The sequence below is a fragment of the Ambystoma mexicanum genome, chromosome 1q (genome assembly GCF_040938575.1).
Source record: "Ambystoma mexicanum isolate Mex_15411 chromosome 1q, UKY_AmexF1_1, whole genome shotgun sequence".
Taxonomy (NCBI): domain Eukaryota; kingdom Metazoa; phylum Chordata; class Amphibia; order Caudata; family Ambystomatidae; genus Ambystoma; species Ambystoma mexicanum.
The window spans coordinates 1,256,707,516-1,256,728,016 of NC_090922.1; the positions used below are offsets into that span (position 1 = coordinate 1,256,707,516).

Genomic DNA, 20,501 nt, shown 5'->3' on the forward strand with positions numbered 1-20,501 from the left:
ACAGAATTTATCTGGGAACTTCGGGAGTGTGTTGGAGGGGCTGTGGGATGGTGGGCACAGCTGAGCACATTTGCTGGAAATGTCCAAAAATCGAACCCTTTTGGAGGGAGGTACAGAGGGCACAGGAGCAGGCCTAGGGCCCCAGTGACAACAGATCACCGGCACAGATACTCCTGGGAGTTAGAGGAGCTACGAGAGTGGGGGAGCCTAGGGCGAGGGAGAAAGCGAGACTGATATTAACTTTGGCGGCTATGATGATAATAGCACAAAGGTGGAAGTGCCCAGAGGCCCCCATGATACAAGACTGGCTATGAAAGATTTGGGAAATAGTAGATCTTGAATGGGTGACGTATGCCTTGGACAAAAAGGTACAGAACTTCGCCGCGGATTGTGGGGAAATATTGACTTTTCTTAAGGAAGATTTTAGGGTGATGTGGTGTCCGCAGCGTCTAAGACTGCTAGATCTACAATGAACCTAGGTGGTGGGCCCGGGAAGAAAACGGGTCAGGGACTGAGTGATAGTTGCCTCGGGGGGAAGTGGACAGGGGGAGGGTTTGTTGGGGGTAATGGTTCAAACATGTTGTAATATCTAATAAAAAGAGTTTTTTTTTAAAAAGAAAGCAAGGGAAGTGCTAAAGAGGAAAAAATTGTGTCCTCTTCATGGCTAAGTACTTTGATCTCTGTATCTCACATCTTTCTATCAGAAACGTGTGTCAGTCTTTACAAAGTCTTTACAAAGCATGATCAACAGTGAACAGAAACAGTGATGTCAATGAATTCTGAAAAACCTTGTAACATTATACTGTTGAAGTTGTGGCCAACTGGTAATGTGTTCAAGACCCAGCATAGCAAGATATACTTTTTCCAATGTATTCAAAGATAGACTAAATGAAAGAGGAGCCCCTGTCTGATCCAACCTCACTTGGGAGTTCATCCTTGATCTACCAGGAGGGCGAAAGAATAGTGCTATGACAAAATATTACGAGCTTAGCTACAAGAGCCATACAAGTATTCTATACATTTTGCCTGGAACAATTATTAAAGATACTAAAGTACCCGAATAAGAAAAAGCATATAGAGATCAGGATCTGCCCTTTGCAATAAACAAAAAGGTAATAGCTTGTTGCATATTGATCTGAAGGTTATGTTCTTGCAAAAACTATGCAACGAGAACATGGCTAGAATGCACTTCAATAATGAGGCAATATTTAAGGAGGTGGTTGGCCAACCCTGTTGGTAACGACCCGCTGCCCAAGTTAAGGGCCTGAGCAAAGCTTACCTTTATCCTGTGGCCCGCCGCCAGACAGTGTTGTCAGCCAGGAAGTCAACATTCAATGTTGATGACTGACGTCAACAACATTGAAGAGAGACTGCCTGGACGATAGTGCTGCACAGCGCCCAGTCGCGGCATAGAGGTATGCTTTGTGTTTTCATTATCAAAAAGAAAAAAAAAGACACTTTAGCCCCCATGTCGGGAGGTTAAAGGGGAGCGCACCTGACACCAATGAAAATACTCAGAACGCAGGCTTTCCTTATTGAATATAGCCCGCGTTCCGAGCAATCTCATTGGTTGATGGCGTCTCCCAGGGTGCTAATGAAATTTAGTATTAATAGTTTAGGGATCTGAAAAGTATCCCCACAAGAAAATGTTAGAGATTACAAACATTACTTGCCCAGTAATCATATTTCTGAGGCAAGTATCTGCTTAAAATCACATGTTTTTCCTCAGAAATCTAATAACTGAACACCTTATGAAGAGAAAATGTAATCTTAATGGCAGACAGTGCTTACATTTACTCCATCAGATATGGATCCCTGGTCCTGCAAGGTCTTCTGAAGATCTTCAATCTGCTGTTGCAACTCCTCAACACGCCCCACGTTTAGCCTGTTAGGAAGTTAAGCACAATGTGTTATTGCCCTTTATTAATTTGATTTTCAGTAATAACTGCAATATACCATTTGTAGCTTCATTGCAATAGAAAGACAGCTTAATGCTTTCAAAAAAGAAATCCAGCTTATCTACAATTCTTCCTCCCAGAGATGTGTGTTTTAATAGATTTCCTACACTGTAAATTCCCATTCCTGCCTATCACAGTTTGAACTACTTTAAAGTTAAAATAATGACAGGATGGCTCGGCTCATAGGTTACCACAACATTGAAATGCGGACTGGCACATGATTAGAGTGTCAGAATGAAAAACTTGATTTCATACATCCCATCTCTCTGTGAATACCTCAACTACTGAGAAATGGAATAATGGTTGGCGAGTGATCTCTTGGAATGGGAATAGTTGACTATAAGTATAAATGTTATAGCAGCTTAGAATAGATTTCATAGAACTAAGAAGTAGTTTTACTGAGGATAATGAGTATAGCAGAAAAAAGGTGTAGCTCTGCAGATAACATATAGAGGCAAATGTCGGTAGACTGTCACTGATGCAGCATTTCTGCAGGTGCATGAACGTTCCTCAAATAAGGGATGGTCTGAATTTAGTATGCTTCCAGCATACCACACACTTTCCAACAAACTAATGAAGCTTTGTGAACCCGCTTTCCTTAAATTTGAATTCTATAAATTATAAAGTCCTTCTGAAGCTCTGGGAAGTTAATCACTTTGCAGACTTTTGCACTGGTGATCCATGTCCCCCTTCCTTCCGTCTCCTTGGATATCTGCACCCTGAGTAATGAGAACGCAGAACTTCTTGGAAAGCATAGATAATCCAACCGAAGCCTGTGCGCAAGCACAGTTCTACTCATGTGCAGGCTCTTCCTTGTGCACACACAGTTTACATAGCTCAACCCCACGCTCTCTGCAAATGCCACAATCAAGAACATGGTGGCTAAGGCATTGGTAGAAAGTGTGGCATGCACTACCAGTACAGAATCAGTACAGTGAGTAAAATAAAATTACTTATCTGAAACTATAGTTTTCCTCATGATACAACGGAAGCCTTTAAGCAAGCAGAGTTCTACCCTTGTGAAGGCTACACTTACTTGCACACATGTAACTTACGTAGCTCAACCCCACACTCTCTGTGGATGTCACAATCAAGAAAATGATGGCTAGGGTGTCAGTAAAACGTGGGGCATGCACTACCAGTAAAGAAGCAGTACAGTGAGTAAATAAAATTACTTATCGGCAGCTGTAGTTTTCCAGAGGTTATCTTAGAGCTTCACATGCTTATTCAGTAACCTCAGACATTGAAGTGGCAATGCCCAGTAAAAGAACAACAATCCATACATATATACAAATGTAGTAGGTGCGGTGCACTCACTCAGTGGCACCTGTGTGTGGGTAGAAAGCAGTCCCTCTTTTCACTGAACAACATTGGATTGGCTGATTCTTGACATGCTGCCAATGTCTACGGAATCTATTCTATGCAGATCCCAAAAACACAAAGGAGTGTCATCAGACATCTTGTACTTATTCCAGCCCAGTCAGTGCTAGGAAAGCGGAAGAGAACGGGGATTTAAAGATCTTTATACCTCGTTCCCACACATAAAGGGTCATGGCATGGCAGAAAAGGCCTTCTCTTACTCCTCATCAAAACCAGTTTTGTTTGATACTTTTTGCAATTTCTGATGGTGGACCTCTCTCCAATAACTTAATGTTGGTATCATTAGAGCCATTAAATCCTACTGGAATTGTTCTGAGGAGTAGTATGTAACCTCCAGGCACCTGCTAATACTGGTAAAGGTACTTCTGCATCTTCTTCCCCATGGAAAGAGGCCAACAGGATAACAGCATTCATTTTACAATTCATCTTGTTTCCTGATATGGGGAGCTTCTCCCTCTTACTTCAAAGGGAACAGTTGGCAATGTCTGTGGCTGCATCTTGTTTTGTGCATCACATTCTGCTATGGTCACCCTGGTTGATCTGATTTATTTCTAAACTCAAGGCAAAATAGATCATGTGGACCTTTCCCTCTGTTTCCCTTTATCCTAGTTATCTCTTTTGTTTGTCTCTTCATGTTTCCACTCTTTTTCAAACGATTTCTGTACTTTCTCTTTTCTTCTTCCAACCTCTATTCTATAGGGTTCAGTTACTTCAGTCATGACTCTTCAACTGACAGATGTTTGGGACAGCAATGATGTTGAGATCTTTATCATTGGTTCTGACATCAGTGCCAACACTAGTTTTGCTAAAACTGAATGCAGTGACAATGTTATCTTAACTGACATCAAGTCCTTTCCTGGCGGTGGTGTCACTGTCATCAATATTTCTCAGTCTTGAGTTGAAGCTGTCATTGCCGGAGACTGCATGAGCCTCTTGATGCTGAAACACCCATATCAGTGATGCTTAAATATATCTAATCATTAAATACTTGATTTCTCTGATGCAGCTGCTTTTCGGAGGCTCTTTTTTTGGGACTCCTTCAGCACTTGGTATGGGATGTGAAGGTGGAGTAATTGTTGCTTTGGCAGGCTTTGAACTTATTAAATATTTGTAATGTTTCTTACCTCTTTTTCTAGAGTGCCAGAGCCCTTTTGATCTGTTTCCCAATAAGCAACCGTCGTTGCTGCCTCTTTCCTAATTCTGGCACAAAAGACTTGTCAGCTGTCACTACTTGAAATACACCTGATTTGGATATAAAAAAGTAAGCCCAGTACAAAGGAGGGTCTCCCTCAGATACATTTTTCAGCCCACATTCTACACATGAAAACATCTCTCTTTTTTTGGTGATTTCAGTAATATTTTAAATCAAAGCACACAGCTTAGGGTAGGCTTTATAAGGTAGCACACAAAATAGACCCCTCTATTCTCAAAGGCACAAACAAAGGGATGTGGCTTGAGGTGTGTTAGACCCTCACCCAGCCTAAACAAACCGCATTCACACAAATAAGATGTTGTGAGCAATGAGTGAAAGCTCACGGAGATAGACTAGCCAAAATTGCTTCTTCCTTAAAAACATAAGAAGAAGGCCACATAAAAAATGACCAGCCCACAGGACATAAAAACAACGTGGTAGCAATGTTGTTCTTTTTCAGGGAGAGGGTGTTTACCAAAGTAGTAAAAAAGTTAGAGTGCAGTGCAACGAAAATAATGTATTTATTTTATTTATTTATTTCGGTATAGTTCATCATGTGAACTTTTCACAAAACATAATTTGAAAAAATCACACATCACATAATCATAACAAAAAGTAATACATTTCGCGCACCAGTGAGAAGTACCTGGGAAGTACCTCTTTGCCGATCCTGCTGGCCGTGGACTGTGCTGTATGAACTTTGGGACGTTTACTATAAGACTTTTCAACATTCGCAATACACGTGAAGGAAAGCCACGCCCACAAGGAAGTGAAGGTACAAAATCGGGCGAGCGCGCACGCACCAGTGAGAAGTACCTGGGAAGTACCTCTTTGCAGATCCTGCTGCCATGGACTGTGCTGTATGAACTTTGGGATGTTTACTATGAGACTTTTCAACTGTATTTGCATCTCTATCAACATATAAAGAGACTAAGGACTTATCAAAGACCTTGAGATTAGTATTTACTAATCATTTTTGCAAATTTTCCCTTACTTCGCAATACACGTGAAGGAAAGCCACGGCCACAAGGAAGTGACGGTACAAAATCGGGTGAGCGCGCACCAGTGAGAAGTACCTGGGAAGTACCTCTTTGCCTCTTCGCCGAGGCGTCAAGGTCTTGAGGTCTCCTGGGGACTTTGTGCTGGAATAGTAGCTCGTCCAGTCTAGCCCCAGTCTAGTTTGTTGTTCACAGCAACGCGAGTGAAGCGAGCGGGGATCTATAATGATTCTAAAAATGCTGAAAACTGGGATGCCGGTAAGAAGCCCCTTGCGTAAAGCGAAAGCCCTTTTACCAATTAAGCATAGACTTGCTTCCCACGCTTGTTCCACATCCCAACGCGGTGATAGCCCTAATGGAACGCTGGGGAATGCGGATAGTCGGCATTCAGAGCAAAAATCGCAATCGCTACGCAAGATACGCCTGATTTGAGGGAGTTAAGAAACAAACCTTCAGACCCCATAAAGAGAGACGACCTGATACATGACAACATAATGGGTCCTGGGAAAGCGGTAAATAAGGAACCAGTAAGGGCTCAGGTGGTCCAAAGCCAAGAAAACCATGTTAAAGTCGTAAGCGATGAGGCACTGATTGCTCAGAGAACCGAAATTCGGAAAGCAGTGGATGCATACATGGCTGGAATTGCCCCGCCAATTTTGACCACTCATATGTCAAATACTTTAAACTCTGATGAAAGCATTCAGCGGTCACAGTGTAACATAATAAATAAGAAAAACACTTGGAAGAAGACTGAGACACAGAGTAGCATAGGTGATGAAAGAGATTCTATGGCTAAAGCCGTTGAGGAACTGGTAAGGAAACTCAAGACATCGACTCTTTCAGTCCCTATGGGGACAACACAAGGACCGGAAAAATGTATGCAAAATGAATACGGTGGTGACCAGATGGAAACATCTGGCGCCATCATACGTTTAATTGAGGGCGCGCTAAGTAAGGTCCTAGCACAAAACTCGCAATCAACGCAACTAGGGCCTAATGCTAGAAATCAACAGAGTGAGGCCAGAAATGTAATGATCCCTTCTAGAAAAGCCCTGGCGGCGTACTCCTTGGTTCTGGCGTGTAAAACGCTGCCGTCCACCCAATATGATTTGAATAGAAGAGCAGTGATGGCCATATTCTCTGAGATCCCGCAATTAATTAGAGGACATTGGCCCTCATCACAATGTTGGCGGAATGGGTTTACCGGCACTGGTAAAGGTGCCGGTGCCGGTAAACCCATTCCGCCCTACCACAAGGTCTCTTCGCGGGACCCGCATTGGGCGCCTGGAAAAACCAGGCATCCATTCCGGGTCCCGCGAGGACACCAGGGAGCTAACAACGGGCCCGTCATTAACGGGCCCGTTGTTAGCTCCATCCCCATTCCCATTGAGCCCTATGGGGGCTTGAATGGGAATGGGGATGAACCGGGTCCGGGTTCCACGGACGGGGAATTACCGGGTCCGCCAAGGCTGCGATGGCCCGGTAAGTCCTCATTTGAGGAACCCGGGCCCGGAATGCGGTAAGGAGGCAAACATGCCGCTAAAAGCGGCATGGTTACCTCCAACCTCCTGATGAGGGCCATTGTGTCTTCTGACTTGGCTCTAGTAGAATTCACCACTAAGGGACACCTGAATTCGGGAAGATTTTGGATAAAATCTAGGGTAGTGCAAAACTTAATATGGCAGGCAAAAGAGGATTTGTTTAAATTGGGATTTGCACTGATGGTAGAGTCAAGAACTATCCCGGTGCAACCCCTGTTAAAGGTTGAAGGGAGTATGCATTCAAAGATGTCAGTGGAAATAAACATGACAAAGAAATACCAACAGAACATGATCCCTAGCATATGTGGCTGCTCGCATAACCAGAATTAACTGGTGGGAGAGAGGCGGGTGCGCCGGATATCACTCTTAAGTTGGAACACAAGGGGGTTCAAACACCTTATTAATAACAATCAAAGTGAGCTAAGCAAATGGGATATAATACTCCTCCAAGAGACTTGGCTGTCTTCATTACCTATTTTGGATAATCATGAAATTCATCTAAATGCTGCATATAAACCACCGGTTGGCCGTCCAAGCTCGGGTATTTTGACGGCGGTAAAAATGGGGAGGGGGCTGATTTCACATTTCTGGGCTGCACCAACTATATACATGTTACTGTTCAAAGTCATGTCAGCAAATGAAGGATATGCGATTTTGAATATTTACTGGAACCCAATTGCCATGTCTGACGATGAGTTCTTTCAAGATCTAAACCTCATCCTAGATTTGGTAACCGAAGATCAAAAGGTGAGTGTGGTCGTGATGGCGGGAGACCTAAATCTAAATTGTCTGGGGAAAATAGACAATCGAAATAAAGTCAGATTTATAAAATGGAACTCCGTAATTAAAGCAAGAGGCCTGTGTATGCTTAATGGGGCGTTCGCTTCTGACATCCCTCCGGTCGAGACATGGCAAAAAGGTGAAAGTAAATTGACGATTGATTATATATATGTAAATCCTGTACTATGGCCATTGATGTCAAATTTGTCCGTGATTAAATCAAAAGCAAGTGATCACAATATGCTAATGGCAGAATGGGGCGAGGGAGTCACTGTGATGCTGGAAATGCGTTGGAGGGACAGGGCCTACCTGTCTTTGTCCTGAAGTCCTTTTTCATTGTGTTCTGTATTTTATTCTGCCCAGGAGTCCATGTGGGACTCCTGGCAGTGCAGCTCTTCCTGTTTTTGGTTTGGTGTACAGACCCATGGGATACCCTTATGGCACCCATGGGTGGGGGTACAACCCTTTTCCCATAGTGTAGTGTATGGTCACCTTTGGCTGGCCCACAGAGTAGGGTATGGGCTGGTGGCAGCTCCATGCTGAATTTGACAGGTGCTCTGAGTATCCTCCATTTTGGGATACCCAGGCCCTGCCATTGGAATCAGTTGATTCCTGATGGAAAACAAGATGGCCCCTGTGGCCTCTTGCTTTCTATTGCCTGTTACATTGTTTTCCCAAAGTCGTGGGAAGCCCCGACTCTGTCCCTTCCCCCTGACTGGCTGTTGGGTGGAAGTTCCATATATGGTGTTGTTGTGAAGTCCAGTCCAGACTGGCTGGAGCCTTCCCAGTGACTGTATGTTGTGGGTACACCCTGTGGGTGGGACCTGGGTGAATGGAGTGTGTGACCAATATGCACTTCTTGTTGTGGCTGTCTGGTTTCTGGTATGAGAGACAAAGACTGAGACAGCCCTGCCCGAAACTGGCCTGAATGCAGTGTGTAGTGTTGAATGGCTGGGTACTTGTCCCAATCCACATTCCTTGTTGTGAGTGTCTGAGAGGGAGGAGGATGGCCTGAATGCACTGTGTGCCTGATTGGCTGACTGACTGCATGAATGCCCTTCCGTATGATTGGCTGCTGAGTGTGACCCAGCAGTGTGGATGAGAGACAGGATAGTATATCTGGGGACCTCTCACCACTGAAATTGTTCAGAAGCTGTGTCTACACTTGAAGCTCCCTGGAAGTCAGACCCTCGAAAGGCTGCCGACCCGAAACGGGACCGCTGAGGAGAACGAAGTGAAGCACCAGGACTTCGCCGCTGTCGAAGTCCATTGCCGTCGGCCAGGGCTCGCAGGTTTGTGTAACCGCTGGAGGCCTGTCAAAGTCGTGTTGCCCCAGAAGAGGGGACCGCTTGACGCTGTGCCGCCGACGACCAGAGCCACCCGATCCTTTGCCTAAGAACATTTGAATCGAAGGACTCCCTTGTGCGCAACGTCGACCGGTTTGTCCTGCTGTAGAAAGTCAAGGTCGCTGACGCGCCGAGGAGAATCTGCCAGTGGGTTTCCCGCCACCCAGAGACCACAAAGACTTTTACAACTCGACGCCCTTGCTGGGCCACCGTTCTTCAGAAACTCTTTGCTGTCCTGAACAATCAATCGCTGAGGTGCCCTCCACACCTCATCCTCGCAGGACGTCGCAGACGAGCACCACCTGGATCGACGTCGTGGTCTCGGCACCCTCGAACTTTTCATTGACGCCGTCAACGCCAAGTTCACCTTCTTCGACGCCTCTCGACGATCCGTGGCTCCTGCTTGAAAGGGAGTCACTCAAGAAGGATCCGTCGACGCTTATTCGAAGAACCCTACCCCACCAGGTATATTGGGGGGGTAAAAACAATATAGGAGAGAATAAGACTATTGATCAATATATGGACTGGGCTTGTGCTACATGTTTATTTTACAGGTTGCCCAGGTGGGGGGATCTCCACACAGAACTGCGTCCAGGGGTAGGGGCCAGTATTCTGCCAATCGTGTCAACCATCTTGCTTTCCTTCCTATCTCTATTGCCAGTTTCCTTGTTATTGATCTGTGTGACATTCTAACTGTATAGCTGATGCACTTTAATGAGATCTGATAATATTGGTGGTACCACTTAAGAATTGTATATATTTACCATTGTTGATTTCTGAGTACAAAGTGCGTTATTGTGATAGTGTACATACCTTTGAATATTAATTATATAAAGACTGTGTTTTCAGTAATACAGTGTGTGGACATTGTGGGGGTTCGGGGACTACACTGTACTTAAGAACCAGCCTGCATCCCCTCCTGAGAAGCTAGGCCTTGATTGCTCGTCCATTGCTACCACAATAGAGAATCTTGGCTGGGGTCCTCTGTGCCTCTCCTCTACCATATAGAGAGCAGAAGTACAGACACCCCCCTCCGGTACTTTACAGTCACACTCGAAGGTATGGAAGGGAACTTTTTGAAAAAGTCTTGTGTGGTAAACACCGGAGGAAATCGGCTGTGATGGTCGGAAAAGGAGGTAGAACAACTGGATAGACTGTTAATTATGGATACATTGGAAAAGTCTAACCAGTTGGGAAATAGAAGACATGTATATTCTGATGTAATACAGGTATTTCAACACCGAAGTATTAAAGCAAAACCCCATTGGAGCCATCTTCACACTTATGATTGGGCGGTTAGAGAAAAGAAAGCTCAACTGCGGGTTGATCTGAGACAATTGAGAAATGAGCCCTCTGCTCTGAGAATTCACCTAAGTAACAGACTTAGAACGCGCTACAGAAACTGGATTAAGATACATTGGGCTGCAATGTACCAGGTAGATGGACCGCTATAAATCATTCAGCAGCAGCCCTGCAATTAGTTATGCAGTCGACTGCAGTGCATATTCATGTTTGGGTCACGCACTTTACACAGTGGTATGCCCCAGTAAAGAATAGTGAGACAGAGGAGCAATTGGGGATACTGACCACTTTCCACTTATAGTTCGAGCAATCTGATATACTTTGAACTGATTAGAACGGCAAGCAATTCTAATGCAAGTGGGCCGGACGGTCTCTTCAATTACCTCTTAAAAAAACATCCAGAATTATGGGCGTCAATGCTATATAAGATATTCACAATAGTGAATATAACCAAAACTTTACAGGAGAGCTAGACGCAAGCGATCATGGTCCCTATACACAAAAAAGGTGACAGACAGGCCCCAAGCAGTTATAGGCCTATCTCTCTTTTAGATTTACCCGGCAAATTATTTTGCAGGTTAATCCTTAAACAGTTACATGGTTGGGTAAGGAGTAAAATCTAACTGACCCATTGCAAGCAGGGTTTGTAAAAGGCCTGGGAACTATCCCAAATATCATCACCCTGAGCATGATACAAGCTCAAATGGCGGCTCTGGGGTTTATCGATTTTAGAGCTGCATTCGACTCTGTCAATAGGATTTTGCTATATAAGAAACAAAAGCAATATGACTGCCCAGAATCTCTCATGTCGTTAATAATCCTGTTTCATACAAATACATCAATGAGAGTTCGTATCACCTTGGATGGGAAGCTTTCACCCCTAAATGGGACACATCGAGGCTTAAAACAGGGGTGTGCGTTAGCAGCTTTTTTGTTTAATTTCTTTATATTGGATCTGGGTGAGGCTTTTAATAACTGTATGGGGATCCACCTAGACTTGGGGACAAGAAAATACTGTATCTGCTTTATGCATACAACCTCATACTGTTATCACAAACACCTCAAGGCATATAACGAGTGCTGGTAAAGTTGGGGTCTTAAGTACAAGCTAATAATCTTGAAATTAACACAGCAAAATCCCAAATTATAAGGTGTGTTAGTAAGTCCAACGTAAAGAGTCAGAGGTATGTATGGAATTTACAAGACTCCCAACTATTAAGTGTTACCCAGTATAAAGCATAAATATCTAGGGGTAACTATTAATAATGTGAAAAATAGGAAGGTCGATGTGCTTGCTGTAAGGAATAAACTCCAGCACCTCATTTCTCAATCACAGGTTTTAATCAACAAATTTGGGAAATTTTCCTTAAAGCACATTGTATTGTTGTACAAGATGAAGGTGTTACCAATTATGCTAAATGGTGTGGAGGGATATATCCCCAAAATAAAGGAGCTACTGGGACGTGCTAGAAGCAGCGTATTGGAAACAGATACTATACTTGCCAAACAGTGTCCCTATAGCAATCCAGGCCATGAATTTGGTCTTTTATCCATGGACTCAAAGGTAACGTGGAAGCAGTGTGCTTTTTTACGCAAATGTCTGATAGGTTTAAAAAGTAACAGCATTTTAGAGGTGATATCTTACCATCTGATAAAATCTAGAAGTCAATTTGCGGTGAAGTGGCGAAATCATGTATTAGATAAATTGGCTGATGCAGATGTCTCTATAGAGCTGTTGATATTAAACCCGGATAGGGCCAAATCTAAAATGTATCGGTGGGACTGGTCCGAGAATTTAGCGAGGTGCGCCCAATATAAAGATTTCAACATATTCCTATTTGGAATGAAAAAATATGGAGTTATTGCGAGCTACTTACTGAAATGTCCATCGCAGAAAGTACATACGGGCTACCTAAGGTTTAGATTAAACTTATGGAAAACGCGAGACGTACTTTGTAAAAGACAAATTTTGAGGATCCAAGATGGCTGCCGTGTAGGAGAGACGTACGTGTCTCTGTCCGAGATACTTACTTCAAAAGGAGGAAAAAGCAGCTGCTGAGGCCCCAGTCCCCTCCAAAATGAGGCCGGAGCACACAATTTAAGGATTTAATCCTGCGGACCTGCGAGGAGCCGTTCCACAAAGCTTGCCCACGGTCCGACGGGCGCGGACTATCCCGCGTATCAGGCTGGCCGTCCATGTGTACTATGAAGTGCACAGCGGTCTGGGCTGGGAGCAACGCGGGCTTCCTCCCTCTGGCGGCGGCCCCCTGAATCAGACGACCGCTAAAAGAGTGTGCAGCAGTACGGAGCGCGGACCTGCAAGCAGTAGGTGAGGGGCGAGCAGCGGCGCTGGGAGGCATTGGAGTGAGAGCGCGGACGGCTCCTCCTGCGCCCGCTCGTCTCCGGATTGGGAGAGACACTGAAAGCCAGGTACAGAGCTTCCCGGGGTGGGAGTGGCTCTCTGAAGGACGCGGCGCCGGCCCAGAGGCAGCAATGAAGAGGAGGTCATAAAGCCCGGGGGCCTCCTCCATCAGAGCAGAAGGCAGCGCCAGAAACGTAGGAAAGGGGGGAATCTGCTGCACGAGACCCATACTACTGGGGGCAGGGGTGGAGTGGTGGAGCCCTGTAGCCCCTAGTGTCCCCCTCCTTCTGAACCAACTAACATTCCCAAACTGAGGAAAGGGGGCAACATGGACCTGGCCGCTGAAGGGCCGCGCACACACAATACCCCACACGTCAATGGGGGAAGATCTTAATGCCCTGACCTTACAAGGCATACCACGTGGACTAGTGCGCCACAATTATAGCACCTGAGCTTGGGTCAAATCGCCTCACCTCGAAGACACCCAACATTGGACTGATCTGACCCTGGAGACATTGCAGGGGGTCATCCCCTGGTCCCAAGGACAGCGGACTGGGGTCTGAGTGCGAAGGACATTTTGTAAACGGAGCACGGAAACGGAGGGCCCACTTCACATACAAAACAAGGTGACTGTTCTAGATATCCCTAGTCAGAAACCTGCAAAGGAAGCAAAGGGGGGTATCTACTACCCCGAAGCAATCAAGAATATATCTGGCCGCACAGCTGGAGGCCTATATGCGTGGTAGGCTTGTGCAACCTGGAAGAAGCTGATGCCAGGTACAAAATCCAGAGGGGCCCCAAGGAAGCCTAAAGGGGTGCAAGCCCAAGTGGAATTTCAGATTGAGAGGTGCTGGAAAAATAAGCAAGTGGAGAAAGTCCTATCGCCAGCGGCACGTCAGGAGAAAGCAGAAGTTGAAAACGCAGGAGCACCAGTAGACATGGCCTCGGACAAGGAGGAAGTGTTGACATGCCTGAAGGGAATAGAATCAAGAATGATGAGCACATTCCAGAATCAACTTGGCCAATTGAAGGATGAACTGAAGCTGGCATTACAAGACATAAAGAAAGAAATTAATGATCTCGGGGAGAGAGTAGATACAGTGGAAAATGGTCTCTCTTGTGTGGCAGAGGATACCAAACAGAATAGCATTTTGTTGGAACAATTGCCAGAGCCACAACCAACCTGGAAATACAGGCCGAGGATTTAGAAAATAGATCCCGTAGATCAAACATCAGAGTGAAAGGCCTGACTGAAACAGTTCTTGATGCAGACCTTCCGCCCCACGTTACAACAATGCTTCAGCAGTCTCATGAAGGATACCCCTCCGGGAGAGATTTGGTTTGACAGAATATATCGAATTGACCCGCGAAGAAATGAACCGGGACATAGGCCTAGAGATGTACTGGTCGCCTGCACCTCCTTTGCCCAGAAAGAAGAAATTCTGAAAAATGTCAGATCACAAACAAAACTTACAATTAATGGCAGCCGGGTACAACTCTACCAAGACCTGGCCCTCTCGACTCTACATAAGAGAAGGCTGATGAGACCGGTGACAAAAGAACTGACGGCCAGGCACACAAGATATCAATGGGCATATCCCTTTGGCCTGATCTTTGCGTTGGGTGGAAGATCCCATCGAATCACCACATGCGAGGAGGGAATGTCAATATTATGCATGGAAGAGGATACGGAGCAGCCGGAAACGGCCACACGACAGTCCCCCCGGAAAGTCGTAAACAATCAATGGGAATGGTCGTTGGAGAAATCGGCGAGAAAGGCCCGAGGGGATCCCTGGTGGGTTCCTGCCCAAACACGGTCTGATCTACAGGAACTGATAGAACCGACGGCAGCTGAATTTATATCTCTTGGAATTGTGCGAAGACGAGCAAGAGTAAAGCTGCGTAAAATATACTCACAAGCGAGGATGGAGAACGACGGAGAGGCAATTTTGGATCTCTATGCTGGACGAGTCAAGGTCCAGGCGAAGGAGAATGTTTGGAGTGAAGAAGGCCCACGATCCTGATCAAGAATCAGGGACAGGCCGGATAACACAACTGAGGGGAGAACAGGGAGAACTGTGTTCGGGGAAAAAGGAAAATTGCAGATAATGACAAATTACCACACATCTCTTTTAAAGCAGGAGGAACCCATTCCTCAAGCCCAGGAACGGTACCTGGCCGAGACAGTCCTCCCCCAACTCACAGCAGAAGAAAATCAGGTATTGGAGTCGGAGATAATGGCACAGGAGATTAGTGATGCGATCTCAACCCTACCGTCAAATAAAACCCCAGGCCCAGATGGTCTTGGAAGAGGATTCTATAAAACATTTCGTGCACAGCTCCTGGCCCCACTTGTAAAACTTTTTAACCTAATTAGGGTAAAAGGCACAGTCAACCCGGACATGGGTAGATCCCTAACTTTACTAATTCCAAAAGCAGGGAAGGACCCCTTAGAATGCTCTAACTATCGTCCCATAGCATTACTGAATTCAGATGCTAAGCTTTATGCCAAAATTGTAGCAACTAGATTGGGGAAGGTCCTCCCAGGAATCATACATTCTGATCAAACCGGTTTTATAGCAGGCAGAAACACCCAAGATAACGTATGTCGCGCTATAAACATCATTGAGCTAGGCAACCGAACAGCCCAGCACTTCTCATTGGCAGCTTTAGATGCCAGAAGAGCGTTTGACAGTTTAGAATGGAGCTATCTTGAGACTGGTGTTGGAGAGGTTCGGATGTGGGACTCAGTTTATTTCTATGGTAATGGCAAACTTTCGGATCCCCTCGATGAACCTCTCGGTCAATGGGCAAACATCTGGGAAGATTAGGATAGAAAGAGGCACCCGGCAGGGCTGCTCCCTCTCCCCACTAATATTTACTATGGCAATGGAACCATTTGCAGCACAAATCAGGCAAGATAGCGGTATTGATGGGGTTAGATGTGGCGACATACACCATAAAATTGCGTTATACGCAGACGACCTTATGCTGTTCATTTCTAATACCAGGGACACTTTGCCGAAGGTAATGCAAAACCTATGGGAATTTGCGGGGGCATCCGGGTTTCACATAAATTATGAGAAATCAAAAGCCCTGAATATAACTGAAGCCCAGGGAGAGATTGCAGAGGTTGAGAGATCGCTCCCATTATCCTGGGAAAAAGATTCCCTGGAGTATTTGGGGGTCCGGCTAACCTGAAAATGTAATGAGCTATTCGAAGTAAAAATAAAATCATTATGGAAGCAACAGCAGGATGATCTCTGGTGCTGGGACAAGCAGAAATTGTCTTGGTTTGCCAGAATAACGACTGTGAAAATGACTCTCCTACCTCGTATGCTATACACTGTTAGTTCCCTTCCAATAAAGATCCCTCCGCGGACCTCGAAAGCCTTGCAAATAGCCATTTCGGCCTTTGTATGGAAAGGCAAGAAGCCCTGGGTACAACAAAAGCTCATGGCACACCCCCCGCTACTTGGAGGCCTAGGATTGCCGGACATACAGAGATATATCCGGGCTGCACACATAGCACCCATGCTACACTGGGAGGTCCAAAGTCAACACCTGGGTTGGACACAGATAGAACAGGAGGCTACCAGGATTCCACTAAATATCTTGCGCACCCTTCCACTGCACCATCGACACGTAGGAGGCAAATTGTTAGAAACCACCAAAGTGGCGCTCAATAGCTGGGACGATGAGCTAAGAAGGAGGAAAATTCCACGAGGTCTGAGCCCACACTCCCCCAGTAGCCTATAATCCGGAGTTCACCCCGGGTCTCCAGACTAAGTTTTGGGAGGGTTGGGCAACGCCTGAATCTCTTGTTCTGTCAGACATGTATCGAGACGGGGAACCACTCTCCTTTGAAGAGTGTAAACAGAAATTTCACGTGGGAGAGAGCCAGAGATACAGATATACCCAAATAAGAATTTGGCTCACTCACCCAACTGTCAGAAGGGCTGCCAATAGACCCTTAACAAGCCTCGAGTTATCCATACAAGAGGGTGCAACAAGAAGGGGAATCTCTAGGCTCTATAAATTACTGGATAGGGCCCTGCCAGAAGACACATTGCAGTACAAGACGAGCTAGGAAAAAGACATTGGGGCCACCATTCCGGTGGAAGAATGGGTAAGGATATGGGAGAGAGCTCACAAAAGCTCTAGATGTATGGCAATCAAAGAATCAGCATATAAGATCTGTTACTGGTGGTACATGCCCCCCTCCATACTGCATAAAATGAACTCTAGATACTCACCGCTCTGCTGGAGGAAATGTAGGGAGATAGGAGAATTCTTCCACATGTGGTAGACTTGCCCAAAGGCACAAATATTTTGGAAGGAAGTCCTGGGACATATTAAAGAGATGACAGGAACTACACTCCCATATGATCCGAAGGTCGTCCTATTGGGGGCGATAGCCGAAAATCGATATGCGGCAAAGGGGCACAAGACTACGCTAATTATGCACCTGCTCTCGGCTGCAAGACTGACCCAAGGGTGGAAAACCGAACAAGGTCCAATAATTGCGTGGTGGTGGATTAAAATATGGAGGGGTTCTGGCAATGGAGAAGATCTGCGCATTACAAACTGGTAGTTACTTCAAATTTCTGACAATTTGGGAACCAATTCGAGAAATGGTAAAGGACAAAGAACCACTGAATCCATCCTTTTTTCACTAGATGTACAAAGCTTGCACACCTCCACCTCCACATATTGAGGGCCTTGATGCTTCACAATGGATATTACTTCAACAGGATACATTCCAGTCTAGAAAAGTATTTACTTTGGAACTGATGAAAATAATCTGATATAACAATCTTTTTTTATTTTAACCAGACTTCCTATCTTCAGATTTCAGGGACTTTAATGGGCTCAGCAATGGCCCCAGTCTACGCTAACCTTTTCATGTACTACTTTGAACCTTTTCATGTACTACTTTGAGACCTGCAATATGCTTACACATCAGATTTGGTCCCACAAATTAGTGTATTGGAAACAATATATTGATATATTTGGAACCTGGAATGGTAACCATATAGAATTGCTTGAATTTTGTTGATTTTCTAAACTCCTGTCATACAAGAATTAACTTCACTCTCAAAATAGGTACGCATCCCTTCATTTTTTATATTTTGAAATATCATTTAGAGATCGATATGACTATTGTTCGAAAGTCCAGAGATGTAAATAACATTCTACATTACTCCAGTTTTCACCCTTAACATCTCAAAAACAGCCTACCCTTCAGTCAGTTTCTAAGCGCAAAAGAACCATTTCTAATGAGGACACCTATTTGAGGGAATCTTCTAAATTGACTGAACATTTTTCCATGAGAGGTTATCCAGAACATGTCTTAACAACAGCATTTGCAAAAACAAATACATATGCCAGAAATGAATCACTGATACCAAAATCTAAAAGTGAGGATTTTCCTTTCATCCACCTCATGAATTACTCTTTCCAGTTTTCAGATCTTGCGTATCCTCAAGAAAAATTGAAAACGTATACACCTGACCTGCAGCTATCACGACTGTTTCCAAGACCACTGGCATTTAAATGTGGTAGGAATTTCAGGGACCACTTAATTAAGGCTGAAAGAGGCACTGCCATCAAACAAGCATTTATTCAGAGACCGAAATATGGTACGTTACCCTGTCTGAGTTGCAGTCACTGCAAAAATGTCACTGAAGGGGACCACATTAGTCATCCCAAAAACTGGACATAAGATCAGATTTCGACATGCAAAATATGACTGCAAAACTGTGATTTACGGTTTGATCTGCCCTTATGGCAAATGTTACATAGGTCAAACAATCAGGAAAGAAAAGGAACGACGTACTGAAAATAATTCCAACATTCCCTCAAGGAATCCAAAGTCACTGGTCTGCCGTCACTTTGATAAACACAAGCATTCAATTGTCCAATTGTGATATGTTGTTCTAGAACTCATCCACACACCATTGAGAGGTGGTAATGTCGCTCAATAATGTCCCAGAGAGAAATGTTCTGGATCCACACTCCGAACTGCCTCGATCCATCAGGGATGAATGAAGATGTCAGCCTTTTACCTTTTATATAAAAAGAACTGGGGACTTTGACAAATGTCAGTATTTTACCATCTTATATTTTCGACACTTACGACTTCTGAATACATAAATATAAAGGTCACAGAGCCTTTATATTTATGTATTCAGAGATCAGAATTTATGTTCCTCTTTGAATTAAATTATTTGTACAAATCTATATGCTTTCTCAAAATGTGATTTGTATGACGTCCATCTTGATTATTTTTTACATCCATGCAACAGCTTTTAGTCCATAGCATTTGAAGGTATGGTCAATTTCGGCTCTTCATTTTACTATTCTGATGAAGATGAACAAGACTACTAAGCTACCCATTATAGAGAGTTTGGACCTTATGCTGTCTGATTAATTGATTTCATGTATGTATAAACCTATGTTCAATAATGACTATTAAAGAACAACTCAGATATTGGTATGTATAAAAGAACATCTTCCTTGTCTTTTAGGGACCTCAGATTTTGAATATCATTTATCTTAATCAATTTATGGCACAAACTTATTGTTGAAAAAAAGATAACGGCAATCTTGAAACATCGTAGTTTGAGATTATTAAGAGTTACTTTATATGAATTTGTTTAAAAATACATCCTGGAATGGAGGAGCAACCAATCAAGTTGCTCAGATTGCGGGCTGAATCTACTGATCCAAATCTGCGTCCCGAGCAACCTGCCGGCTGCATCTCCCGCCCAGCCACCTTCGCCCAACCATCCATTCCCTTCATTTCATCTTAAATGAATTTATAAAGCGCTCGTCCACCATAGGGCATCTTGGTGCTAAGCAAGGTACTTTCAACAGCTCAGATGATTTAGATGAAAAGAAACGTCTTCAGTAGCCGGCGGAAAGATAAATAATCAGCTGTTGCCCGAAGACGAACTGGAAGAGAATTCCAGCGTCTAGCTGCAGCAATGGAAGCTGCAGCAATGGAAAGCGCACGCCCACCAACTCGTGCTAGCCGTACCAGTGGAATAGAAATGGTAATTAACTTGAGAGAACAAAGTGGAGGGTGGGGAACATAAGGGTGAAACTTGCAATGTAGGTACTCAGCACCCCGGTCATAAAAGGCCAGGTGCACAATGCACATAGATTTGAACTGCACCCTCAGGGCCACATGGAGCCAATGCAGCTGCCGGAGCACCGGGGAGATAGACATGCGATAAAGGGTACATACCACCAGCCTAGCTGCTGCATTCTGCAGTAGTTGGAGGCAGTGGATCAGATATAATGGCTGGGCTAGGGAAAAGAGAATTACAGTAGTCTAATACACCCAGCACCAGTGCAGCCACCACTGGTGCATGAAACTGTGAGGAGAGAAACCCCAGAGCCCTACACAGAACTCTCAATCTGTAGTGCGCGGACTGACACACAGAGGCCACGAGGGCCACCAACGAGAGGGAGGAGGAGATTTCTACCCCAAAATCTTTCACAACAGATTCCGGCCTAGGGCAATGGCCAAGAGAGGAAGGCCAAAAGGCGAGGTCCAGAGAGAAGAGACAGAAGGGGGGCCAACCAGCATGTTTTCGTTCTTGTCCCCATTTAACTTCTGGCAATTGTGGCCTAT

At 44.7% G+C, this 20,501-nt stretch overlaps 1 protein-coding gene across 1 annotated transcript in view; it reads right to left on the bottom strand.

Annotated features, from left to right (window-relative positions):
• Positions 1-20,501, bottom strand: part of HOOK1 (hook microtubule tethering protein 1) — a 1,744,708-nt gene that overhangs the window by 439,659 nt on the left and 1,284,548 nt on the right. The window contains exon 16 of the mRNA XM_069642072.1: positions 1,792-1,885. Coding sequence (XP_069498173.1) covers positions 1,792-1,885 — 94 coding nt within the window. The remainder of the gene's footprint in view (positions 1-1,791; positions 1,886-20,501) is intronic.